Here is a 27,902-nt window from a genome sequence, read left to right on the forward strand (position 1 = left end):
TCCATTTTCTCTTCTCTCACACAGGCTTTCAAACATTCTCTATTCCTCAGGCTGATCCAGCCTTTGTACCGCTATGCCTTTCTTTCAGGCTCCCTCAGTTAGGAATGTCCTTTCTCTTTCTTACAACTTGTCAACTCTAACTCATCCTTTGAGACCCAATCCAAAGGGCTCTTCTTCAGAACAGCCATCCCTCACCACCCTCAGCAAGGCTTACCATGCCCTCCTCTGGCCTGTCACAGCTTTTTGTACATGACCTTATCACTTAGTATCCCAATGACCTGCTTTCTTGTCTGCAACCCCTATTGGACTGTGCTTCATCTCTATGACCATAGTGCCTGGCAAAGAGCCTTCCACAAAGTAAGTATAATAAATGTTTACTGAATGAGTGAATAGATAAGTGAGAATCCTTCTCTCTCATGTCATCTCCCTGAGTCACTGCTCAGCTTGTATCAAGTGGAGACACAGAGGAAAAAGTGGGAGGAATTGCTTTAGTCCCTTGATTCACGGGTGATGGATTCAGGAGACAAAACCCAGGAGAAATGGGGCCATAGCAAAGTCCAGTGGCATTTATGAGAGGTCAGTTTTCTGCCAAAGCACTGATGGTGGCAGCTTTGAGCTGAGGCAGAGTTTGTTTGGGAACCAGAGCCAAGAAAAGCAAACATTCGGTACATTGAGCTTTTCAGCAAGCTAGGATTCTGACAGCTGTTTCTGTCAGCTGCACAAGAGGAGGCATCTCAAAGCCAGCTGGGTCTGCCTGGAATCAGGGGTCCCCATCTCCTTCAGCATAATCTCACCCAAGGAACAAGGCAGACTTCTCCCCCATCTTTCATCCATATCACAGGCACACAGCTCCTCGAAGGGGGCTCTGCAACCGCTCAGGACATTGGGCACTGAGAACAAAGTCAACAGTGATTATAGGGAACTGTGGCTGAGATAACATCACTTACTAAATAGTCCATGCCTCACCCCCCTCTACATTTCCCAGCCTCCTTTGCAATTAAACTGGGCCTGTATGACATTTTCTGCCTAGTAGTCTGTGAGTGGAAGTAACAGACTACTAGGCAGGCTGTCATTTCCAGGCTGAAGTATTGAATTGATGGTGCACAACCCTCCAGCTCTCTTTCCCCTATTGAGGCAATCCTGAAAGCCTTGGGTTGAGGTGGTACAGCCCAGACTTCTGAGTGACCCAGAGACTGCCTTGCCTCATAGCAGGCTTTGTATGAGTGGGGAAAATATATCAATGTGTTAAGGCATTGAGATATGAGTTGTTACCACAGCAAAACCTAGCCTACTCTGTCCAATATACAGAAGTTAATTGTTGTTTAGCCATCCAGCATCAAATCTCCTTCCTCCTTGAGGAGAAACATTTCTCCTCCTTATGGGACTCTTTGGTATTGCCAAATCCAGCGGTCATTTCTGTTCTTATCTTTCTTCATTTCTCAGCGGGATTTGTCACAATTGACCACTCCCCCCTGGAAACATTTTATCTAGGTGTCTGTGACATCATGCCGGCTTGAGTTTTCTCCTGTCTCACAACCCCTGCTTCTCAGTTTCCTTTGCTGGCTCCTCTTCCACTGTTTTACCTCATGAGTCTGAACTTTCTCAGGGTTTGTTCCTGGGGACCTTTCTCATGGTTTTAAATACCACCCATGAAAAAGACAGCTGGTTACCTTCCAGTACTCATTCCACCGTTCTTTTTAACAACAGAGCACCGGGCTTCCCTGGTGGTGCAGTGGTTGAGAGTCCGCCTGCCGATGCAGGGGACATTGGTTCATGCCCCGGTCCGGGAAGATCCCACATGCCGCGGAGCGGCTGGGCCCGTGAGCCATGGCCGCTGAGCCTGTGCACCCGGAGCCTGTGCTCCGCAACGAGAGAGGCCACAACAGTGAGAGGCCTGCGTACCGCAAAACAAAAACAAAACAAAAAATAACAGAGCACCTATTTTTAGGGGCACATTGTGCCCAGTTAGAAAACTACATGTCCCAGTTTGGCCATGTGACGATGCTTTGGCTAATGAGATGTAAACACAAACGTGCCAGACTTTCCAGGTAGTCTTCTTAAAAGGAAAATAGTGTACCTTTCTTCTCTTTTCCCTCCCCACTGTCTGGAATGTGGACCATAATGAGGTGATCTTACGATTAGAAACCAAGTGCTGAGGATGGTAGAGCAGCCTTGAACTGCCTACTTTGCGACTTAGTTTTCACAAAGAGAGAAATAAATTTCTATCGTAAGTCATTTTTTTTCTTTTGTTATTTGCAACTGAGTATAATCCTAACTGATACATTCCCATTGCTGTTAAAGTGGCTTGCTTGCCTCGCATTTGTAAGTCTGAATCCAGATCTTCCCCCGGTCAGAGCAGTGGGGAACCAGCAAAAGAAAGGCACTTTCAGGCAGAAAAATGCTGGGCTTCCTTCTACAAATTGTAAGTAACGAAGCTACCGGGAGGTAAGAATGGGAGGTGGGCCTAGCAATAGTTTATTAGCTCACAGAGACCACTGAATGTTAGATTAAGGGATTTGGACTTTGTTCTATAATTCTCTTGCAGATAGGGGGACCCCGTCTGTCTTATCTAGTAATGCCTCCACTTAACAGATGCTCAATGAATATACTCTTTATTAATTAAAGCTTAATAAACAACAACAAAAGAAGTGTTGGAAGGTGGACCAGCTTGGAGTCACCATCTGATTTACCCTTATCTGCTTTTTACAGATGGAGTAACTGAAGTATCATTTGCTGCAAGTGGCAATCGGCCCATCCTTGAGGAAAGGCAAACCGAAAACTCCACCTTATGGATGACGGGGGTCGGGGAGAAGGTATTGTAGCAGGAGGTCTAAAAAGCAGTTGGGTTACCGTCTCCTCAAGATGGAGGTCCTGGAATCACCTGACCCCCGAGGAGGCGGAGCTCCGCTCTAGCACGCCCAGCACGCCCCACCCCCGCTCGGCCCCGCCCAGCGCCCCCACCCGGGCGGGGCGGCGCGGGTTGTGAGGTGTCTTAGCGAGGCGCCTGCGCAGTGGGCAGCGGCGCGCGGGGCGGAGGCTTTATAACCACTTAGTCGCTGCCGTTCGGTTTCTATCTCTGGGAGGGCGGCTGAGGCGGCGGCGGTCGGGACGCCGACTGAGGAGCGCTGAGGCGTGAGCTGTGGCGGCGCTGGGCGCCCCTCGCTCCTCGGCCTCTGGGGGCCATGGGCTCCGAGAAAGACTCCGAGTCGCCGCGGTCTACATCCCTACACGCGGCTGCGCCCGACCCCAAGTGCCGCAGCGGCGGCCGGCGCCGGCGCCTCACCTTCCACAGCGTCTTCTCCGCCTCGGCCCGCGGTCGCCACGCCCGGGCCAAGCCGCAGGCCGAGCCGCCACCCCCGGCCGCGCCGCCGCCGCCCGCCCCGGCCCCTGCCGCGGCCCAGGCCCCGCCGCCTGAGGCGCTGCCCGCTGAGCCGGCCGCCGAGGCCGAGGCGGAGGCCGCGGCGACGGCGGGGCCCGGGTTAGACGATGAGGAGGCGGCGGAGGGCGGCGGCTCGGGCCCGGAGGAGGTGGAGTGTCCTCTGTGCCTGGTGCGGCTGCCGCCCGAGCGGGCCCCGCGCCTCCTCAGTTGTCCGCACCGCTCGTGCCGGGACTGCCTCCGCCACTACCTGCGCCTGGAGATCAGCGAGAGCCGGGTCCCCATCAGCTGCCCCGAGTGCAGCGAGCGACTGAACCCGCACGACATCCGCCTGCTGCTCGCCGACCCACCGCTCATGCACAAGTACGAGGAGTTCATGCTGCGCCGCTACCTGGCCTCGGACCCCGACTGTCGCTGGTGCCCGGCCCCGGACTGCGGGTGAGAGCGGGGGCGTGGCCCGGGGGCGGTGGCCGCGGCGGAGGGAACCTGGGGCCTGGGGCTGGTCACCGCGTGTGACCGGCCCCAGGGGCCGTCCTTTGCGCACCGTGTGTGTGTGTGTGTGTGTCCCAGCGTGGAGGGAGAGGTGAGGGATGACCAGGGGGAGGGAGGGCCAGGCGGCAACTGCGGAGAGCCGGTAACCGCTAACCATCCGCACGCCCAGAAGAGTAGGGTAAACGCACCCAACACCCCACCACTGCCCGAAGGCTTGAAGTGGGGGCTGAGCAGTCGGTGAGAAGGGAGCTGTCCATCAAGTCAGGAGGCAGGGAGAGGCCGTTTTTGGTCGGGTGAATGCCCCTCTGTCCAGAGGTAGGGAATATGTCTTAATGAGGATGGGGAGGGGATATCTGGCAAAGGATGGAATGAGAATATCATTCTGAGGGGGCAGCGCTTTGGAGGGGTGTGTCCATTTGGCTAGGGGCATACTTTGCAGCGTTTCAGGAGAAGGGGTGTTCTTTCTGCCCACCACGGCTGAAAGTTGGAATGCAGGTGACTGAAATGGCACTAACGGGAAAGGACAGCTCCCAGGCAGCGCTCTGGGGGCACCCTGGGCATTGTGGTGTGTCTTCTGTGCCAAGCTATTGGGGGGCCCCCTGTGGTTCTTACACTGCTGTCTTGGGCAGGGTGCAGAGTGGACAGACCCTTTCTTTGTCCAGAGAAGCAACGGGGCACTGAAAAGGGTGCCCAGAGGTTGACATGGTAGGAGAAAATGTGTTTCCCAGCTCCTCTGATCTTGAGTTCTTGACGATGCACCATGTATGCCGACTTTTTAAGGTCAGTGAGAAAATAGGCAGTAGATGCAGAGACATAATACTACCAGATTTCACTATCTGGAGCATTCAGTGGACACCGCCCCCGACCCCCACCCCCCACCCCCGACCCTTACCTTTTAAAATCTGATTGTGTGTTACTGTCAGTACATCCCATGAACGATTGCATGCAGCAAAGAGGGGCGTCAGACTGTGCCATTACCTGCTCTGCGACCTTGGACAGATCATTTTATTCTTGTGTGTCATGTTTTGAGGACAAAAAGATGCTAGGGACTCCTAGTAAAAAGCTGAGTGTTCGTTTCTTTCAGAGGAGTTAAGAAAGGCTCTTAATTGTAGCCTATATATCAAGGCTTTTAAGATTTCCATGATTCTGCTATTTGTCTCCTTCAAAAGAAGCCGACTTAGAGTATCTAGGGGAGTAAGATGAGTTATTCTATTTTTCTGTTCTGACAAACTTGTTTAGAGATGGATGTGTTATTTAAGCTCACTGAGTTGGGGTTTCTAAATTACTTTGAAGTGTTGTGGTCAAAGGTTGGGGCATTTAACTATGGTAGGTCACTTTCACTTTCAGTTAATAAGTATCAGAAAGAACCTCGTAGGCTCTTGGAAAAGTTTGCTTATATCTGGACATCTGGTGATCTTCCTAGCCTTAAGGGGTTAATTTACATGGTATTGAAGTTTTACAGACACTATTGATCTATTTTCTGAACCAAAGGAATATTTACTTAAGAGAACACTGCTTGGTTAACTTTGGAATAATATATTAACTCCTTTTTCAGATGTGAATTTCCTTGAATTTTAACTGAGAAATGTGGCATCACTCATTATATTTCTGGAAAAGTTCTCTTTTTGTTTTTATTTCTCTGAAATCAATCTCTGTCTTTGCTCACGTCAATAAAAATGAACAGGAATTAATTTACAATCTTGATGACAACTCTAAACCATTACTGATTTGGAAGTTATTAAAAAATTAGGCCATTTCTTATTTTAGCCAAGTATTGGATTACTACCATCCAGAGGTTTTTTTAAATTAGTTAAAAAACTAACAATTTTAATATAATCTTTAAATGTGTTATCTGTGGGTTTAAAGAAGGTGAAGTCTGGGAAAAGCAAGCAAGCTAGCATCTGAGTATCTATGTGTCAGGCATACATAATTTAATTTGATCCCTGCAACATTGTAAGATAGATTTGATCTTGTTTTACAGATAAGGAAACTGAAGTTTAAATGAGTTGAGTGACTTGTTTAGGGTCATATAACTAGTGGGTGGTGGAATCAGGCTTGGAACACTGGTCTTAACTCCAACCAAGGCCAGTATTCTTTTCTCTCAAAGCATAAAAAGCTTTAAAAAACCATAGGCTTATCAACATTATTGGGGATGCTACTGTTTGGGTCATTTCATCAAGTGTGGCCTAAGGACAATGTTGAGAGAGCCAAAAATGCTAGAATCTGGTTTCTCTTCTGATTCTTATTGTTAACAGCCTATTACCTACTTTATTTTTCTTACCTGAAATAGGCCTAATCCTTTCCTTACTTGAGAGGCCTAATTGATATTTTCAGAGTGTTTTGAGAATTCAGTTGAAGGTGTTAGATAAACAGGGAGATAAACAGGGAGTAACTTTAAATTTCTGTCACTTCCCAAATAGGTGGGGATATGGCCAGTGGTTTTGCCACCTCTTTTTAATGTCATGAGAAAAATAACTTGTTTCGTTTTAATCAAACTGTTCTATTCTTCTGGGTCAGGTAGAAATCATGGATGAGAACTAGAAGAGAAGCCTAAGACCCCAATTGTGTCTTCTCATACCTGACCATCTTTACTGCCTGCAGATTAAGTTTCTGCCAGCCAAATTTATCAAGTTCCTTTTTGCTCTCTGTGTGTATATGTGTGTATTTGGCAGGGTGAGGGGAGCATATAAGTGATCTGATCGTTAGTTTTACTGTGATCACTCACGATAATAAGAACACTACATGTTAAACGATTCATTATTTGTTTATAAGATATTTGTGGAACAGAGAAAAGAATCTTGAATTTTTCTTTTTTCATACTTAAATACAATTTTATTTTATTCATAAATAAGGGAACTGATTTCTATGGGAAAACATTCACATTATTATTAGTATTATTAAGTACAATATTACCAAGTGCAATTTTTTTTTTTTTTTTGCTGTGCGAGACTGTGGGATCTTAGTTCCCAGACCAGGGATGGAACCCGGGCCCACGGCAGTGAAAGTGCCGAGTCTTAATCACTGGATTCCCAGGGAATTCCCACCAAGTGTAATCTTTAAAACATACTTTCAAATGAGATAAAATTAACTCAGAATACAGATAACTGACATTTTTATAGTCCTTTATAATCTTCAGACTGTAACTTCATTCAGAAATAATTTCATTTTAGTTTCATACAGGTAGATGGTGGTAAACTCATTTTATAAAAGAGAAGCCAGTTCAGAAAAGTTTAAGTGTGGGACCCAGTGTCTCACAGCTGATAAATGGTACAGTTGATATGCTACCCCTTAGAGTCTCTACTTAAGCACAAGGTCTTTTCAGAAACCTCCAAATCATGTAAACATGTAATGTTTTCCTCTCAAGTGCCCTGTTGCCTATCTTTAAACCCCTTCAGAATCTCTAGAAGACTGAGGGGTGAGCAAAAGAGATGACAGAATATTTCCTGGCATACAGGGGGCAGATCTTCTTTACAGAAGAACAGGAGATAAGGCTGTCTTGACCTAAATTCTTTGTGCAGGTCCACCACTCCAGCCTCTCATTGCTGCCTCTGTCTCCTGCAGAGACCCCCATCCCACCTGACCCCAGAAGGTAGTATCACTTATTGGCCATCCTAGATAACTGGACTGGATTATCCCATAAGCAGGAAGCTTCTGTTTGTCTCGTAACACTTTTATGAGGGAAGAGCACGCTCCCTGAACAAGACAGATTTCTCAATCAGTGAGGGAGGATTTTCACTTTCTGAAGCCTTCCTGAACCTCTTCTCTCTCTCTTTCTTTTAAAAAATATAATTAATTAATTTATTTTTTAAAGGTGGAGATGGGGAGCTTTTTTTTTTTTTTTTTTTTTTGCGGTACGCGGGCCTCTCACTGTTGTGGCCTCTCCCGTTGCGGAGCACAGGCTCCGGACGCTCAGGCTTAGCAGCCATGGTTCACAGGCCCAGCTGCTCCACAGCATGTGGGATCCTCCCGGACCAGGGCATGAACCCGTGTCCCCTGCATCGGCAGGCGGACTCTCAACCACTGCGCCACCAGGGAGGCCCTAAAGGTGGAGATGGGGAGCTTTTAAAAACAATGTTTATTTATTTATTTATTTTGGATGCTCCAGGTCTTAGTTGCAGCACGCGGGATCTTCGTTGCAGCATGCAGGTTTCTTCGTTGCGACATGCAGACTTCTTAGTTGCGGCATGCAGACTCTCTTAGTTGCACCATGCGAACTCTTAGTTACGGCATGCATGCGGGATCTAGTTCCCCAACCAGGGATCGAACCCGGGCCCCCTGCATTGGGAGCATGGAGTCTTACCCACTGGACCACCAGGGGAGTCCCCTGGACCTCTTCTTAATTTAGCTCTGTACCTTCATTTTCATAACTCTTTATTCCCCCTACAACGCCCCTCGCCATTTACATCATCCTACAGCCCAATATGTCTTTCTCATATTTGCCAGAGTACTCATTCTAAAGTGGAACATTTTATATCATTGCCCTGCTTAAAACTGCTCATACCTGACCTACAAGATGACTTCTTATGTCTTGAAGAACTTATTCTTTATATGATCTATCCTTATGATTTAAGACCCTTTATGGTCTCCAACCATCTTTTGATCTTGTTTTCTATTTTTCACCAACATCAATATTTCCCAAGGTATAGGCATTACTATTGAAAAGAAAAATGTTTTATGATTGAATAAGCTTGGGAAATGTTGGATTGAACAAAATAAAGCAACTCTATTTCTGAGCTCCTTAGACCCTTTAAAAAATACTAATATACACTGTAAATCTTGTTAATGCTAATATGCAAATCTTCAGTCTGGTATAATTTCCGTAAACTGAGATCACCAGGAAACATGTTTTGTTTTGTTTCGTTTCCATGACATCTTTAAAGCATACCTGAAACTTTCCCTATTTGCAGTTCTCTAAACTCCTTTAATAGTTATTATGTCCTGCCTTCTGTTACTGTCCTTATTTAACACTAAATCTTGTGCTCTGAGTAAATTGAGAGCTCCTCTAGACTAGGATATCTATATTCCAACTTTTTCTACAACTCTGAACAAAATCTTTCGATTAGGTCCCAGAAGAATGGGATGAATAGTTAAATTTTTGATACGGGGGATAAAGAATACAAACACCACACTTTTGAGAGGAGAAACAGTTAAGAGGAGGGTGTGCAAGAAAGGACAGACAAGTAATCATTAAACAGACACTTTTCAAAATCATATGGTGTTGAAACTTAGGTGAGTATTGGGTATTACAAAAAGGACTTAGACATGGGCCTCTTGACAGGGAGTTTGGCCTGGTAGAGGAGACAGATAGGTAAGTAGGAAGATAATTATAAATGCAATGTAATATATACTAAAGAAAATACAAGTGTTCTTAGAAGATGGATGAAAGGTTTTGCATGATGGTGTCAATAAAGACTTCGTGGAGGAGGTGATATTTGATCAGGGCTTGAAGAATATGAGTAGAAATTTATACCAGACAAACAAAGATGAGGGTAGAGAAAAAGGTGTCTTAAACCAGAATGTTATGAGCAAATGCATGGAGGTATAAGAATTCAAGACTAAGTCTGGAGTCTCGTTTGGTTAGCCTCTGGATATACAATATGGGGAACATGATCTGGGAAGTGACTTGAGATCCATCTGAAAAGGTAGATTGGATTCAAATTTATAGGTCTATCTATGCCATGCAAAGAAGTGTAAGTTTGAAGGACTTTTTTCTTTTTTGTTGAAGGATTTTAAGCAAAAGAGTAACATCATGAAAGATAAACTTTTGGAACTGGAATTTGGATTGGAGTAGGGAATAAAGAGACTGCAGTCTCTTGCAGTTGTCTGGTCAAGAGATGACATGGGTTTGAACTAGCGCAGTAAAAAGGAAGATAGTAAGAGTATGGCTCACTGTGACAACTTGGCCCATGTTTTCCACCCTTATATATGCTCAGGGTCTGTTTGTAAATGGTTATATGGCCTGGAACGGTGAAGTACAGACATAATATAGGAACACATTCCTTTAACTCCCAGGGTTTGTTGGAGCATAATCAAATTCATACTATTGGGAATTTTTCCCCCAGGGCTGGAGTAAGGTAATGCTGTGGTCTGGCTTGTCACACATTATAATGTTTCTCAAGTTAGGAAATTAATAAAAGTTGTATGAACTTAATGGGGGGAGGAAAGGATGCTTCTGTGTTCTTAGCATCATGCAATTTCGTACACCTTCCATTTAGCTTCTAATTAGCAGACCTGAATGCTCTGTTCAACTAAGAAAGCAGAGTAGGAGGCTCCCGTGTAGGACATGGAAGAGAGGGAACAAGATAGTCAAGGCAGTTTTGGTCTCAAGGATGAAGGGTTTTTCTTGACTGCCTGGGGTAGAAGATTGCCCTATTCAGAATTTAGGAGTTTGCTCCGAAAAGGGGCTTAAACAGAATTTTAGGATTAAGTTATAGTACTTGACATAAAGAAAGCCAATAGATACATGGATAAGTTTAAAAGATTGCTTTAGGGAAAAGTAATGGCCCAGGAGAAGAGCTAAATGACCTGGGGAAAGTAAAAAACCCAAACAGGAGAGGGTCTCTATCATTCATTCAACACAGGTATTTTAAGCATGAATCAGTGTGCTAGACCCTGGAGATTAAAAGATGGTTGATACTTTTCCTTCTCTAGTCTGGTTGGGGAAGCATACATATAAACAGATAATTACAATATAATGTGTTAAGTATTGTAAAGTAATTATGCACAGACACAAAGTGGGCAACCAACTGCCTGGAGAGGTTAAGTGGATTTTATAGAGAGGATGACATTTGAGCTGGTTCTTAAATGGCTAAGTATTTGCCAGGACAAGAAGTAAGGAGAGGGCGTTTCGAGGCTGAAAGGAATAGAATATGCAAAGGCCAAGAAGTAGGACAAAACACGCTGTTTATCTATACCATAACTTTTGGGACAAGATCTCAAATGCAGTTTGTTTGTTTTTTTTAATATATTTATTTATTTATGGCTGTGTTGGGTCTTCGTTGCTGCATGCAGCTCTCTCCAGCTGCGGCGAGCAGGGGATACTCTGCTGCAGTGCATGGACTTCTCATTGCGATGGCTTCTCTTGTTGCGGAGCACGGCTCTAGGCATGCGGGCTTCAGTAGTTATGGCGCGCAGGCTCAGTAGTTGTGGCACGCAGGCTCAGTTGCTCCATGGCATGTGGGATCTTCCCAGACCAGGGCTCAAACCCGTGTCCCCTGCACTGGCAGGCAGATTCTTAACCACTGCACCACCAGGGAAGTCCTCAACTGCAGTTTTAAAATATGTTTAGTTTTGGGTTTTTTTAATAGAAATTTATTTTTTATTATTTATTTATTTATTTTATTCATTTATTTTTGGCTGCATTGGGTCTTCGTTGCTGTGCACGGGCTTTCTCTAGTTGCGACGAGTGGGGGCTACTCTTTGTTGCGGTGCACAGGCTTCTCATTGCGGTGGCTTCTCTTGTTGTGGAGCACGGGCTCTAGGCGCGCGGGCTTCAGTAGTTGCGGCAGTCGGGCTCAGTAGTTGTGGCACACGGGTTTAGTTGCTCTGCGGCATGTGGGATCTTCCCAGACCAGGGCTCAAACTCGTGTCCCCTGCATTGGCAGGCGGATTCTTAACCACTGCACCACCAGGGAAGTCCCAAAACATGTTTAGACTTAAAACATGTTTAGACTTAAAACATGTTTAGTTTTAAAACTCGAAGGCTGCAAGCACCTATACTACCATTTTAGGGATAGAATCTAAAGTTTGGAGATTTTAATTAGCTCAGTGTCATGCAGTATGAGTCAGGGGTAAGGAGCCCAGACCAGGCACCCAAAAACAGGAATGCCAAGTCTCGTGCCCTGAGTAATTCTGTGTCATGGTAATAGGTTGCTGGGGGTCTTGAGTATTTGGGGTTATTTTACTTCCTTGGAACCAAATTCCACACCCAAAATTGACATTGTCAATACTATCAAATGTTCTTTGAAAAAAAAGAAGTATCTGTTAATAAATATTTACTCCCACCATGTGAGGTAGGAATGGATCATGAAATGCTCAAGGCTTCCTGACTGGCAGTCTATCTAATATGTATTGTCAGAAGTTGACTTAATAATTTTCTGAGATCATCCAATACCTTTCTCATTTAACACAAAATAGCAAGCAAGTCACTTTCTTCAGGAGAAACGTTTTTTATCTTTAGTAGTTATTTTACAACTAGGTGGAATAAATTTGCTCAGAACTCCTACAGGGTATGAATCATTTGCATTCATACATTGACCTCTTCTCACTTTGCTCTTTCTGAGAAGAGTTTTAATACACCCTGTATTATGTAACATAGATGATACCTTGTCATCGGTAATTTCAGTGTCATTCTCAAATCAGCTTGCAGAATCTATGATGAACCTGAGAACTTAAGTTGCTATCGTGAACATCTAATGCACAATCAAATAAGCAAACAAACCATAGAATAAATCTAAGAAAATGTTATTAGTCTTTTGTTTAAGCTGTTTGAGGTCTTTGACTATTGGAGTAGAACATGGAATAGGTGACAAAGCCCCGATGGCAACACCTAAGCCTGAACTCATTGACCTGTCTAAAATTTGTTTGAACTTTCACAACTGCTGTCCTCCATTTTTCATTTGTTTGTTTAAATTACTTTTTTTTGAAAAAAAGAGTTATTTTAAACAGGTGTCTACTTGTTAGTCTGTGCATTTAGTTGACATTTTTAGAATTAGTCAGAAAGGCTAATAGTTTGTAAATATTTTTGTTTTTGTTTTTGTTTTTTTTTTGCGGTACGCAGGCCTCTCACTGTTGTGGCCTCTCCCGTTGCGGAGCACAGACTCTGGACGCACAGGCCCAGTGGCCATGGCTCACGGGCCCAGCCGCTCCGTGGCATGTGGGATCTTCCCGGACCGGGGCACGAACCTGTGTCCCCTGCATCGGCAGGTGGACTCTCAAGCACTGCGCCACCAGGGAAGCCCTGTAAATATATTGGATTGCTTGTAGGAAAGTAATTCTTGGTAAATAAACATGAATTATAAGAAGCAGTTGATACTGGTGCTGATAGATTCTGAATTGTCCATCTTTACTAAGAATATGTGTCAGAAGGGATTGGGGGAAGATATGGCCATATTCTATGTTAATTCATAAGATAGATGAGTGGTATTCTTCGATTCTGGAACCTGTCAAGAAAAGAGATTTCAAGGTATACATTCAAATTGGGGAAAATAATTTTTTGGAAAGATAAAATGAGCTTTCAATATAAGTTGATCACGAACCCATCTATGTTCATTGTCTCTCAGTCTGCCATCAGACCAGCTTCACTATGAAACTTAAAAATGAAAAAGTATTGAAATCATAAAACTCCTAAAAGAAAACATACGCAGAACACTCTTTGACAGAAATCATAGCAATATTTTTTTGATCTGTCTCCTAAAGCAGAGGAAATAAAAGCAAAACTAAATGGGACCTAATTAAACTTAAATGCTTTTGCACAGCAAAGCAAACCATTGACAAAGCAAGAGACAAACTACTGAATGAGGGAAAATATTTGCTAATGATACGACTGATAAGGGGTTAATATCCAGAATATATAAGCGGGAGAGGGTGTGGAGAAAAGGGAACCCTCTTGCACTGTTGGTGGGAATGTAAATTGATACAGCCACTATGGAGGACAGTATGGAGGTTCCTTAAAAAACTAAAAACAGGACTTCCCTGGTGGCACAGTGGTTAAGAGTCCGCCTGCCAACACAGGGGACACGGGTTCGAGTCCTGGTCCGGGAAGATCCCACATGCCGCGGAGCAACTAAGCCCATGTGCCACAACTACTGAGCCTGCACTCTAGAGCCCGTGAGCCACAACTGCTGAGCCCGCATGCTGCAACTACTGAAGCCCGCGTGCTTCTCTGCAACAAGAGAAGCCACCGCAGTAAGCCCGCGCACTGCAACGAAGAGTAGCACCCGCTCGCCGCAACTAGAGAAAGCCCATACGCAGCAATGATGACCCAATGCAGCCAAAAAGAAAAAAACTAAAAACTAAAAATAGAACTACCATATGACCTAGTAATCCCACTACTGGGCATATACCCTGAGAAAACCATAATTCAAAAAGAGACATGTACCACAACGGTTCATTGCAGCACTGCCAGGACATGGAAGCAACCTAAGTGTCCATCGACAGATGAATGGATAAAGAAGGTGTGGCACATATATACAATGGAATATTATTACTCGGCCATAAAAAGAAACGAAACTGAGTTATTTGTAGTGAGGTGACTGTACCTAGAGTCTGTCATACAGAGTGAAGTAAGTCAGAAAGAGAAAAACAAATACCGTATGCTAACACATATATATGGAATCTAAAAAAAAAAAATGGTTATGAAGAACCTAGGGGCAGGACAGAAATAAAGATGCAGACGTAGAGAATGGACTTGAGAACACAGGGAGGGAGAAGGGTAAGCTGGGACGAAGTGAGAGAGTGGCATGGACTTATATATACTACCAAATGTAAAATCGATAGCTAGTGGGAAGCAGCCACATAGCACAGGGAGATCAGCTGGGTGCTCTGTGACCACCTAGAGGGGTGGGATAGGAAGGGTGGGAGGGAGATGCAAGAGGGAAGAGATATGGGATATATGTATATGTATAGCTGATTCACTTTGTTATAAAGCAGAAACTAGCACACCATTGTAAAGCAATTATACTCCAATAAAGATGTTTAAAAAAATTAAAATTTTTAAAAAAGGTAATTAAAAAAAAAGAGAGAGAGAGACATGTACCACAACGGTTCATTGCAGCACTGTTTACGATAGCCAGGACATGGAAGCAACCTAAGTGTCCATCGACAGATGAATGGATAAAGAAGATGTGGCACATATATACAATGGAATATTACTCGGCCATAAAAAGAAACGAAACTGAGTTATTTGTAGTGAGGTGGATGTACCTAGAGTCTGTCATATAGAGTGAAGTAAGTCAGAAAGAGAAAAACAAATACTGTATGCTAACACATATATATGGAATCTCAAAAAAAATGGTTCTGATGAACCTAGGGGCAGGACAGGCGGAATAAAGATGCAGACGTACAGAATGGACTGGAGGACACGGGGAGGGGGAAGGGTAAGCTGGGATGAAGTGAAAGAGTAGCGATGACATATATACACTACCAAATGTAAAATAGATAGCTAGTGGGAAGCAGTTGCATAGCACAGGGAGATGAGCTCAGTGCTTTGTGACCACCTAGAGGGGTGGGATAGGGAGGGTGGGAGGGAGGCGCAAGAGGGAGGGGATATGGGGACATATATGTATAGCTGATTCACTTTGTTATACAGCAGAAACTAACACAACATTGTAAAGCAATTATACTACAATAAAGATGTTAAAAAAAATTAAAAATAAAAAACAAAAACAAAATATATAAGCAGCTCATACAAATCAACATCAAAAAATTTTTTAAATGATCCAATTGAAAAATGGGCAGAAGACCTGAATAGACATTTCTCCAAAGAAGACATACAGATGGCCAACAGGCACATGAAAAGATGCTCAACATCATTAATCATCAGAGAAATGCAAATTAAAACCACAGTGAGACATCACCTCACACCTATCAGAATGGCTATCATCAAAAAGTCCACAAGTAACAAATGTTGGCAAGGATGAGGAGAAAAGGGAGCCCTCGTACACCATTGGTGGCAATGTAAATTGGTACAGCCATTATGAAAAACAGTATAGAGGTTTCTCAAAAAATTAAAAATAGAACTACCCTATGACCCAGCAATTCCACTCTTGGGTATTTATCTGAAAAAAGAAAAAAAAGACCAACACAAATTCGAAAAGATACATGCACCCCAATGGCAGCATTATTTACAATTGCCAAGATATGGAAACAACCTTAAATGTCCATCAACAGATGAATGGATTAAAAAGATATGGTATATATACACAATGGAATACTACTCAGCCATAAAAAGTATTTTTCCATTTGCAGCAACATGGATGAACCTGGAGGGTATTATGCTCAGTGAAATAAGTCAGACAGAGAAAAAAAAAAATACTGGATGATATCACTTATATGTGGAATCTAAAAAATAAAACAAGCTAGTGAATATAATAAAAAAGAAACAGACACACAGAAATAGAGAACAAATTAGCAGTTACCAGTGGGGCAAGGGAAGGAGTAAGGGACAGGATAGGGGTAGGGGATTAAGAGGTACAAACTACTATGTATAAAATAAATAAGTTACAAGGATATATAGTACAACAGAGGGAATATAGCCAATATTTTATAACTATAAATGGAATATAACCATTAAAAATTGTGAATCACTGTGTTGTACACCTGAAACTTATATAATGTACATCAACTAAATTGCAATTTTAAAAAAGTATACTTGCTTTAGTTTTTGCTGTTGTACTTTATTTTACAAATGTTCTATCCTTTATAAACAAATTCTGTTTTCTCTTAAGTGTATCAAATCATCAAAAGGAAATAGTTTTGTACCCTTATTTATGAAACTTACTGGGACAAACTGCTCCTAAAGCAGCTTAAACTATGACTGAATACATGCTAGAAATTCAGGCTGGACTTCCCTGGAAGTCCAATGGTTAAGACTCCACACTTCCACTGCAGGGGGCACAGGTTCGAACCCTGATCGGGGAACTAAGATCCTGCATGGCATGCAGTGTGGCCAAAAAAAAAAAAAAAATTCAGGCTAAGTATGATATTTTCCCCTACTTTTTCAGGAGATAAATGATATGAGTTTTTAGAATCTCAAGAAACAATTTACTTTCTCACACAGAATGTTTTAAAGTTTGTTAGGTGTGCTCGTGCATGTGTTATTTGTTATATGTGTGTTCTTTCCTCTGCATCGTATGAAGTGGTGGGGGTACCACACAGTGTTACCCCACTGGGACTGATGCATGTCTTAACTTACTTATATCTCTTCCTATTTCCTTACTCAGGTATGCTGTTATTGCCTATGGCTGTGCCAGCTGCCCAAAGCTGACCTGTGAGAGGGAAGGCTGCCAGACTGAGTTCTGTTACCACTGCAAGCAAATATGGCATCCAAATCAGACATGCGATATGGCCCGTCAGCAGAGGGCGCAGACATTGCGAGTTCGGACCAAGCACACTTCAGGTCTCAGTTATGGGCAAGAATCTGGACCAGGTATGAGTTGGCATTGTCTCATTTGTCTCTTTATTGATATTTCATAATGTGAGCCCAAAGCTGGGAGAGATTACCTTCCTGTATAACTCAAGGATTAGAGAGCAGAGACTATTTGTTTTTTGTTTGTTTTTATAAATTTATTTTTATTTATATTATTTATTTTTGGCTGCATTAGGTCTTCGTTGCTGCACTCGGGCTTTCTCTAGTTGCGGCGAGCGGGGGCTACTCTTCGTTGCGGTGCACGGCCTTTTCATTTCAGTGGCTTCTCTTGTTGTGGAGCACAGGCTCTAGGCACGTGGGCTTCAGTAGTTATGGCACATGGGCTCAGTAGTTGTGGCTTACGGGTTCTAGAGCGCAGGCTCAGTATTTGTGGTGCACAGGCTTAGTTGCTCCGCGGCATGTGGGATCTTCCCGTACCAGGGCTTGAACCTGTATCCCCTGCACTGGCAGGCGGATTCTTAACCACTGCGCCACCAGGGAAGTCCCAAGTGCAGAAACTATTTGGTAATATTTTCAACACTGTATTTGGTATGTAGCTTGTCTCTCTGACCATTTATAGGTTGTCCAACCCAGGTGAAATTGGAATAAAGCAAAACTGAATTCTGTACTTTCTACCTTCTTAGTAATGTGTCTCAGATTGGAGAGCAGTTGGGTCCTTTAGCTAGGGGCTTTTTCAGAACTTTCACTGTGAGCAGAAAGACGTTTAGTATTAAAACTACTGTTTTCCTACTAGCTTTAAATACATCACTGGTTTTGGAAGTAGGGTACAGATTTAAGGAAAGGAAATAATATTAGTATGGATTAATGATTAACCTTAAAAGGAGGACTATCACACATTCAGTTCCAACCTTGACATGTCAGAGTGAACCTCTTTTAAAATGTCAGTGGGTTTATTGCCTTTTATAAGTGTGCTTTATTTCACTGATGTCATTTGAGAGAAGCTAGTAGGAAAGATTTTACCATTCACTTTTTCCTGGCACAGTATAATCTCCTAAATTCTCTTTGTAATAGGATAGTTCCTAGCTTGCTGTGAAAATTACCAGGTGTATGCTATATAGCATACTCAATTGTTTGTAGGTTTTGAATTTTAAAGTATCATGGGAAGGGACTGTGAATTATGTTAACAGCAAATCACAGTGATACTTGTACCTGAGAAATGAGTTTAAAGCCAAATGCAGGCTGCAGACTATTCTTCCTGTAGGACTGTGCTTTTAATTCTGCCAGCCTATTGGCTGCTGAAATTCCATTTTTCTTGGAACCATCTTTCTCTCTAGGGAAGTCTCCTTGCTCAGAGTGTGGCTCTAGTGCTGTGTAAGATGCCAGATTGGGGGATAGGCAGCTCAGTATGAGACAGGATCCATTTTATGAAATTTCCTGAGGTCTAGACATAGCCAGCCTTCCAGTGAAGTGGGTTGCACAATTTGGAATCCTCAGTCAAGAATTCTTGACTGCCTCTTCATTTCTTGTGCATACTCCTAGGAATAATAAAATCAAACGAGGTTTAACTAGGGATATTTTTCTACCCATTCTTTCTCCCCCACTTAGCAGATGACATCAAGCCATGCCCACGATGCAGTGCTTACATTATCAAGATGAATGATGGAAGCTGTAATCATATGACCTGTGCAGTGTGTGGCTGTGAATTCTGTTGGCTTTGTATGAAGGAGATCTCAGACTTGCATTACCTCAGGTGAGATGAGAAAGTGTCTGTTGTTTTTATAGTCTTGTTCTCTTACTGATGTAGGGAAAGGATGTCAAAGAACCATCGTTGTCTGTCCTCTCATTACAGCATAAGGAAGCTTATGCTGTAAAAAAGTTCCTCTGAAACACCCTTCCAATCATGTTTTTCTCCAGCTCAGCAACTTCCAGTGACTGTTTTCCATTACCTTCCAGATATAGTTCAGTTTCCCTATCATGACTTTTAAGGTTTTCTGCAGTCTGGCCCCAATATACCTTTTTCCATTTTGCTTTCATAAATGCTATGTCCCAGATTATCTGTGTTTCTTCTGTGTTATCTTACCTCCATACTTCTTCATGTTCTTTCCTTCACCTGGAATGCTTTATAATCACCTCACCCCCCAGCAACCCCCTTTTATCTCAGCTGTTCAGTTCTTATTCAGCCTTCAATGGCCACTTTAAATGTCATTCCATCTCTGATGCCTTCCCCCAGTTTTTTCTGCCTCATTCTTCTTTACTGACATTCTTTAAATGTTCTATAAACGTCATCATGACTTTTAATTACTTCATTTACGTGTCTAATTTTGTTAAACTATATTAAGAGTCTTCAGGCCAGTATTACCTTTTTACAGTTCCTTGGATATAGTAGTCATTAAAATATTGTCCTGAAGGAGTTAATATTTACAAACTTAACATTCATCGTGTGGATGAAACATTTTCATTTCCAATTTAGCAAACATTTGATTACTTACAGTATACCAATTATTGGGGACACAGGGGTGCGTAAGACATGATCCCTACTTTCAAAATTACTTACTCTTATCTAGTAGAGAAGACAGTACAAAGGGAGTGGACAAAAGTGGTTGGACTCAGAAGGGCTGAGTGTAAAAGTAGCCAAACTCAGAGTATGAAACTGTCATAAAGGGTATGATGAAGTCTTTTTATATCCTATCCCAGGAAGATGGTTTGCAGTATCTACATATGCCAAGAAAACTATGCAAATCAGAGAGAGTTCATTAGCTGCAGGACACAGTATGTATGGATGAGATGTCAAGTGCATAGACTATGCAGGATCCCACGTAGTATCACTCAAAGAAGTAGGTTCGTTTTGGTGGGTTAGAGAGGACAGAGTGCAGCAGAAAAGAATGGAAAAGAGGTTTCGTTTCAAGTCTGGAGGCCTGCCTTTACGAAAAAAGAAAAAAAAAGTAAAGAGCCAGAACTCTAATAGTCTGACCTTGTCCTTTGCTCCCCCTCATGTAATAAATTCATTTCTTGTAATCTCTTGTAACTGTTAATCACTCCTATAGAAAAGAATGCTCTTGCTCTTATCAAGCTCTCTGATGACAATAGCTGCATTTGTAATATTGACATTAACTTCAGCATGTTTCCTCTGTAGCCCCTCTGGCTGTACATTCTGGGGCAAGAAACCATGGAGCCGTAAGAAGAAAATTCTTTGGCAGCTGGGCACATTGATTGGTGCTCCGGTGGGGATATCCCTCATTGCTGGCATTGCCATTCCTGCCATGGTCATTGGCATTCCTGTTTATGTTGGCAGGAAGGTAAGATATGTTGAGTTCTGTGCATGTTCCATCTTCAGGTTTGTTGGTAAAGGTTTGAAGGAAATGGGGAGGAGCTTATGTTTCAGAGCTGCCTGAAAACCAGCTGGTTCTTAAGTAAAACTAATTTTTTAAATGGATTTTTCATAAATTCCCAAGAGATCTGAAAGTTCTTATTAACATCCTGGGCCTGGTTTGTCTCAGTGACTTAAAGATAAAATGCTTACTTCACTCCCCTGAGTTACTTTGTCTCTTCTTATATTAACTTTTTCTGTATTAGTTTATATCGTCCTGGTCTGAGTTAGATTAAAATGTGAGAAAGATGTCTCTTTGACATGGGGGAATATGTTTTAATATAGATAACTTAAAAGAGAATATTCACTTATCCTTTTTCTCCCTAGCAAAAAGATTGATGTCCTAACCTGCTGACCTGAATTTTCTTTCTTATTCTTAGATTCATAGCAGGTATGAGGGAAGGAAAACCTCCAAACATAAGAGGAATTTGGCTATCACAGGAGGAGTGACTCTGTCGGTCATTGCATCCCCAGTTATTGCTGCAGTTAGTGTTGGTAAGAAGCTAGCCAGGACCATGACTCCTCCCCTTACACGACCCACTCCCATTAGCTTTCTGGCCTCGCAGTTTAGCCAGCCGGCCAGATGTTTCACCCTGGATGCTCCTACATTTTATGTCAGACCCACCTTGGGAGTTTATTAGGCACTGTTATTATTATCAGCCACACTAAAGTATCAGAGTTTGGGATCTTTCATTCGTAAGTTAGTGCCTAGAACTCCATCTGGCACATTAAAAAGATTGAATTAAAAAATATTACTTTAAGGCCTAGTTTTTCACCTTTTCTCTTCCTTCTTCATTTGCCACAGAACCCACAAAACAAAATTACTTTTGATTTGCTTAATGCCTCACAGTATTTTGGAAGGCATGAGGGTCTGTTTTAGAATAATAATAATATAATATTTTCTGAGACTCTCCATGTGCCAGGAGCAGGTCTGAGTGTTTTGCCTGTATTAATTTATTTAATCCTCACGGCAGCCCAGTTGTAACAGAAAGGTGCAGTAATTTGCCCAAGGTCACTTAGCTGGGACATGAATTAAGGCAGTCTGACTTCAGAGTCTGGGCCTTTAACAACTAAGCCATTCTGCCTTCCACAGCAGCAAGATTTTGGAATTAACACTCTGGGGGGATCCTAAACCCTAGGAGTCACTTATTTAATGTTTGATTATTGATTGGTTCTTGGATTAGCACTTCAGCAGTGAATGGAAGGAGGAAAATGAAAGCAACATATATTTACTGTGCTGAGCACTGTATATACATTGATCATTGGCAACCCTAGGAAGATATGTCCAAGGTTATAACAGCTGGTAAATTGGAGACAGGATTCTAATCCAGGCCTTTCTGATTCCAAGTCCAGTCATCATTCTGTTGGACCAGTCTACCTCTTTAGCATAGCTATCTTCTGTCTTTCCTTGGCCCTTTATAAAGTGGTTTGTCTGTGTTCAGCCCTGGGAAGGAGAATTCAGGGCAACTGCAACCTGATGGCCTGCTGACATGTTTCCTTATCTTCCCCAGGTATTGGTGTCCCTATTATGCTGGCTTATGTTTATGGGGTTGTGCCCATTTCTCTCTGTCGTGGAGGTGGCTGTGGAGTTAGTACGGCCAATGGAAAGGGAGTGAAAATTGAGTTTGATGAAGATGATGGCCCAATCACAGGTAAAAGGAGAATTTTAATTTCCCTTTGAATTTTTGGAACACAAGATAAAAGTCAGTAAAATTCAGCACATTTTACAGAGAGATTGACATTGGATTACATTGGCTAATGAGCTTTATAGGAGGTAAAGTATTTTTAGCTTTTCATTTCTTTTTTCCAGAGTTATTAGGTTAATTCCCCTGGTACTTGCCTCTGTGTGGCAAAGTACAAACTAGTAGGACTCCAAGGTACAAACTAGTAGGACTCCAAGTAACTCTAAGTATGCTGGTAATAGTAAATTACATAATTATAATTATAATAAAGTCTTATATCTGCATGGTACTTTATAATTTTCAGGACTTACACAGTTGTTATTTTCACTTGGCTTTTATAACAGCTCTGAAGAGAGAGGGCCAGGGCTGTTATTATCCCCAATTAAAGGGAACTTATTTAAGCCTTTGTCTCAACATCTGTTAAATGTGTTTAAGAGCTTCTGCAGAGCTGGAACTATAGCAAGTCTTCTGACTTATACTTTGATGTTGTTTTCACTTTACCATATTAACTAACCTGGGACACAGAGATCCCCAAAGGTCTTTCAAACTTCCTACTACAGTCAGCACACGACCTAAGTGTATCTTGAAATTTTCATGTTTAATTAGATGACATCTATAGTGTAATGCAAAGAATAGGAGACTTAGAATCAGATTGTAGTTTTGTGTGACTAGCCACAGACAAGGCATTTAGTTCTAAGCTTTTGTTTCCTCACCTAAAATTGGGGCTATTAGTTCCTAGTTACTGGGAAGATTACATGTGAGCATATGTTAAAACACCGGATATGTGGTGGCTGCCTGTAGTAGCTATTCATTAAGTGAATAAATGAGTATTTTTCTACATGAATATTCTCTGCTCTGAAGAGTCATTGCAGGAAAATGCCAGACTCTGTTTTGATGCTGTGCTATCATTAATTGAGATGTTTGGTTCCATCCCCAGTGGCAGATGCCTGGCGAGCCCTCAAGAATCCCAGCATTGGGGAAAGTAGCATTGAAGGTCTAACTAGCGTATTGAGCACCAGTGGAAGCCCTACAGATGGACTCAGTGTTATGCAAGGTCCATACAGCGAAACAGCCAGCTTTGCAGCCCTCTCAGGGGGCACACTGAGTGGTGGCATTCTTTCCAGTGGCAAGGGAAAGTACAGCAGGTAAGCAATTTCTGACAGAACCAGTTGGAATTATAAGAAGTAACATATCATATTGAGCCATTTCTCTGTGCCAGGCATGTCTCGTATAGCATATCATTTTGATTTAATCATCAATGGTGTTTTTTTGTTTTGTTTTGTTTTAACTTTTACAATTAGAAAATAGGCTAGAAAGGTTAAGCAACTTAAAAGTTCTGTGTTTTTTCCCACTGCACCATAGTGGCTCCATATAAAGAATAATTTTTTTTTTTAAACACAATAATCCTGTGTTCCTGGCCAAATCTCTCTCTCTGTTTTTTTTTTTAATATTTATTTATTTATTTTGGCTGCGCCAGGTCTTAGCTGCAGCACACGGGATCTTTAGTTGCAGCATGTGAACTCTTAGTTGCGGCATGCGTGTGGGATCTAGTTCCCTGACCAGGGATCGAACCTGGGCCCCCTGCATTGGGAGCACAGAGTCTTAGCCACTGGACCACTAGGGAAGTCCCAATAAAGGATAATCTTGACTTCAGATCCTCCCTCTACTACGTTAGGCTGCCTCCATCAGGAAGGGGAAGCATGCATTTTTGTAGAATTCCCAAGACTGTGTCCTCCATTAGGCTTATCACTGGCTTTTAGTTGAACAGCATTTATACTATATCTTGTGGCTTATTGGTGCTGTTATTCTTAAAACCTTCCTAATTCTGATTCCCATTTGATAGATAAGGTAAATCAATTCTATAAACTTGTGTTGAGAATATGTAAAGCTTTATGACTAAAAAGGTTATGACTTGGTTGGTCGTTTTACCAGTTAGAAAAAACAGAACATATTCAGAGGAGCATAGCAGATGTTACATGAGAAGCAGTTATTTGAACGCACTGGAGAAGAGAGCCCTGGGGAGGGGTAAAGGTGGTACAAAACAAGGTAGGGAGGTAGGGGAGATGCTTGCCTTCAGATATCTGAAGGGCCTTGAACTGGAAAAAAGGATTAAGAGTTCTGCCTTATGCCAAGGGATAGATTAAGACGATTTGGCAGAAGCTAGAGGGAAACTAATTTTGTTTCATTATAGAGACTATAGGAAAAATCTATATAAAGTCCAAAGAAGGGATGGATTACGTCTATCCCTGGAAGTGTTTATAAAGTGAGACCAGAGGGCCATTTGGCTCTTAGAAGGAGTCAAGCAACAGATGGCAGATGGACTGGATCCCACACCTGAGTGCTTGTCAGTTACCTGGGAGCCTTTTCAAAATAGATGTCAGCACCCTATCCCAGAATTAATAAATTAAAATCTCCCAGATTCTCTCCTAATCTCCTAGGGATCTGTGTTTTGAAAAGGTTCCCCAGGTGATTTTAGCATAGCCATTGCACAGACTAGCATCTGCGAAACACCTAAGGTGATAGATGGCCTTTGTGAAAGGCCTCTTCCAATTCTAACTGTGATTCTATGGCAGAGCTGAAACTAGGACCCAGGTCTCTGACTCAATGTACTTTCCATTGCACTGCCTCATTTTCCTGAGCCATGGCACATTTTTGAAGGGCATCTAAGGCTGGAGCAGCAGAGCAAAGACTCAGGCAGCAGGATGGAGGTTGATTGAATGTGCAGCTGCAGGCTGCTGCTGACCTGTCTGCGTTTCATGACTCTGGTTGTCTCTTGTTAGGGGATCCTGCCCACACATGCTGGAGAATTCACTGTTGTGCTTTCTTAAAACCAACACCCCTGTAAATAAGCAGACATAATTGGAGACTGACTTGCTGAAACTGCAACTTAGGCAGTCCAGCTGTTCCAGTACTGTGAAAGCCTTTTATAGGAAGTGAATGAGTCAGATGGGTTTGACTGTGAAACCCATTATGAGGAAATACTTAAGTGTGCAACCAAATGATATTGGAGTCAAGAAAGGAAAAGCTATGGGTCCTCTGAGACACCATTGGGAAACTTTGCTGCTCTTGTCAGAGGTTGACTCTTATTATGTCCTTTAAGCTCGTAGGCTGGGGGTAATTTGATTGCTAAATGTTTAAGTTCCTAGTATGTGCAAGACATGGAGGGTAAAGCGTGAATGAGGTGTGGTCTCTCCTTTTTTGGAGCTCACAGATGACTGGGAAAGAGATGCATAAATTGATTTAATAAATAGGTAGGTGCTGTGGGAGCACTTAGCAGGAAGTGACTGGTTTGATAGAAGAATGAAGGGAGATGATACTTCCTTTGTTGTTAAGGACTGAGTATGAGTTTGTCACATAGAGAAAGGAAACTTCCAGAGAGAGGGACTAGCATATGCAAAGTCATAGAGGTATAAAATGTGTATAGGTGCGTAAGGAAAGAAAAAAATTCAGTGTGATTATGATTTAGGACCTATGGTGAGAGATGGAACTGGAGAGAGAGCTTGGAGGCAAATCAGTAGACCTTAAATGCCTGTTGGCAAGAGGGAGCCAAGAGAGGGCTGTTAGAGTGATCAGGTTTTTGTCCACATTGGCACTGATCTGGAAGTTGTTTGACTTGGACTTAGGGCTACTGGAAAGAGAACCCAATTGCAGTTACCCACTCGGGAGCTGTTGAGGGCCTGAAGTTAAACAGTAGCAGTGGGGATGGAAAGGAGGGGACGATTTCAGTAGATAAATTTAAGAGAGAAGATGTGTGGGCATCTGTTTGAGCTATTTGACATTTGGAGAAGATCAGATCAACTCAATTTGCAAGAGAATAATGGAAGAGGTATGTGCCAGGAAGCAGACTGTCTCGGAATACCCAGGTCTCGCATTAACTTAAACGTCCCCTCTTTACACAGGTTAGAAGTCCAAGCCGATGTCCAAAAGGAAATTTTCCCCAAAGACACAGCCAGTCTTGGTGCAATTAGTGACAACGCAAGCACTCGTGCTATGGCCGGTTCCATAATCAGTTCCTACAACCCACAGGACAGGTATGTGAACAGTCAGAAGCCTAGGAGAGGTTGCATTTTTTTGGTTGGGTTTTGGCCTTAGAAGCTCAATGCCTCATGTTAGGGCTCTGTGTACCATCTAGTGTGATACATAGTGTGTATACCCTGTAAATTCATTGAGCAAGTTCTTGGTATGGGAGTATTTGGCATCTCTTGATTGATTTTTCTTGTTAGCACTTGATTTTTAGAGGTTCTTTCTTCCTTTTCTATTTCCTTTTCTTTTCTTGGCTATTGCAACAGTGTAATTATTCACATGGAACTGAAGAGCTAGATTGGTGTCCATTGATGTATGTATGTAGCTCTATGGTTTCTGCTCTCATGTTGCTCTTTGCTTGATGTGGCTTCTGTAGCCTATTTCTCTTTATATTTGAGAAGCTAGTGTATCTGGTATGGTGTGACTGCAGCACTCCCTACTGGAGAGATTCTGGTTTCTTCTAATTGTGGCAGAGAAGTGAAAAGCTGTGACTCTTCTTTCACTTTCATATTTTGAGTTAGATAGTGTGAGGCTCCGAACCTTAGTTGAATTTTGGAAGCTCATTTTTAGTTGTTTAAAGAAATTGGCAGAATAACTAATAAGGACCTACTGTATAGCACAGGGAACTCTTCTCAATACTCTGTAATGACCTATATGGGAAAAGAATCTAAAAAAGAGTGATATATGTATACATATGTATAACTGATTTCATTTTGCTGTACAGCAGAAACTAACACAACATTGTAAATCAACTATAATCCAATGAAAGTTAAAATATAAAGAAATACAGAAATTGGCAGAGATGTTTGTGTGCGTATTTTAAATCAACAAAAAGATCTAATTGTTCTTCTCCATCTTATTTGAGTGTTAGGTTAAATTTTATTTTCTCTAAAAGTGAGCTCTATTCTACTATTTACCTATATTTTCGGACTTTCTAATCCTGAACCCACAAACTGCTTTTACCAACAGGTATAGCATGACCCATGCATGATTCAGCAAAGTGGATTTTGTCTCCACAGAGAATGCAACAATATGGAAATCCAAGTGGACATTGAAGCCAAACCAAGCCACTATCAGCTGGTGAGTGGAAGCAGCACGGAGGACTCACTCCATGTTCACTCACAGATGGTGGAGAATGAAGAAGAAGGTGGTGGTGGCGGTGGCAGCAATGAAGAGGATCCCCCCTGCAAACACCAAAACTGTGAACAGAAAGACTGCCAGGCCAGCAGACCTTGGGACATCAGCCTGGCCCAGCCCGAGAGCATCCGCAGTGACCTGGAGAGCTCTGATACGCAGTCCGACGATGTGCCAGACATCACCTCGGATGAGTGTGGCTCCCCTCACTCCCAAGCCGCAGCCTGCCCCTCAACACCCAGAGCCCCAGGTGCACCGAGCCCAAGTGCCCATATGAACCTCTCTGCCCCAGCTGAGGGGACGACTGTCTTGAAGCCGGAAGATGCAGAAGCCAGAGTATGAAGTGGAATAAATGCTCCTGTTCTGAGAAGCACACTTGTAACTGCATCTTTTGGAATCTTTTTGGGGGGGGCAGGGATTTACATATTGTATTTCAAAGATTTTCTGGTCACAGGTTTTCCCCAGGGAAATTCTGAGAAATTTGCAATTTCTTAACAGAGGAAACATGGAAACTTTGCCCTTGGTTCCACCCCCCATCCCCTTTGCCCCCCCCCCTTTTTTAGTTTTAATTTATTGGTTAAACTGATGGTGGCAATCTGTGAGGTGTGTCAAAGAGTGTACAGATGTATGTGTGTATATTGTATGTATGCTAACATATTACTGCAGGACACATTTTAATAAAGATTTCTGTCGTAATTCAACTCCTCTCATTTTCCTTGGCTTGGATAGTTCTCCAGAGCC

General features: G+C 42.6%; 1 protein-coding gene across 4 annotated transcripts; it reads left to right on the forward strand.

Moving 5' to 3' along the window:
- Positions 1-3,055: 3,055 nt before the first annotated feature.
- RNF19B (ring finger protein 19B) lies at positions 3,056-27,862 on the forward strand. Of its 4 annotated transcripts, none has more exons than XM_019938182.3 (9): positions 3,059-3,814; positions 16,810-17,015; positions 18,561-18,705; positions 20,089-20,251; positions 20,703-20,817; positions 21,834-21,974; positions 22,942-23,149; positions 25,904-26,035; positions 26,997-27,286. In XM_019938182.3, exons 1-9 carry the CDS (start codon positions 3,183-3,185, stop codon positions 27,016-27,018), a joined length of 1,764 nt encoding a protein of 587 aa, XP_019793741.1. In that variant the 5' UTR covers positions 3,059-3,182; the 3' UTR covers positions 27,019-27,286. The 4 variants fall into 4 exon arrangements, with proteins under 4 accessions (XP_019793740.1, XP_019793741.1, XP_019793739.1 ...); XM_019938180.2 differs by having other exon boundaries at positions 3,060-3,814; positions 27,047-27,862; XM_004319284.4 differs by having other exon boundaries at positions 3,061-3,814; positions 18,564-18,705; positions 27,047-27,862.
- The last annotated feature ends 40 nt before the right edge of the window (positions 27,863-27,902 follow it).

Source organism: Tursiops truncatus, chromosome 1 (genome assembly GCF_011762595.2).
Source record: "Tursiops truncatus isolate mTurTru1 chromosome 1, mTurTru1.mat.Y, whole genome shotgun sequence".
Taxonomy (NCBI): Eukaryota; Metazoa; Chordata; class Mammalia; order Artiodactyla; family Delphinidae; genus Tursiops; species Tursiops truncatus.

Excerpts from the sequence above, each read along its gene's own strand:
- RNF19B (XM_019938180.2), top strand. The coding sequence starts at position 3,183 with ATGGGCTCCGAGAAAGACTCCGAGTCGCCGCGGTCTACATCCCTACAC. Across the intron at positions 3,815-16,809 it reads TGCCCGGCCCCGGACTGCGG|GTATGCTGTTATTGCCTATG; the intron begins GTGAGAGCGGGG and ends TTCCTTACTCAG. Across the intron at positions 23,150-25,903 it reads GGCAAGGGAAAGTACAGCAG|GTTAGAAGTCCAAGCCGATG; the intron begins GTAAGCAATTTC and ends CTCTTTACACAG.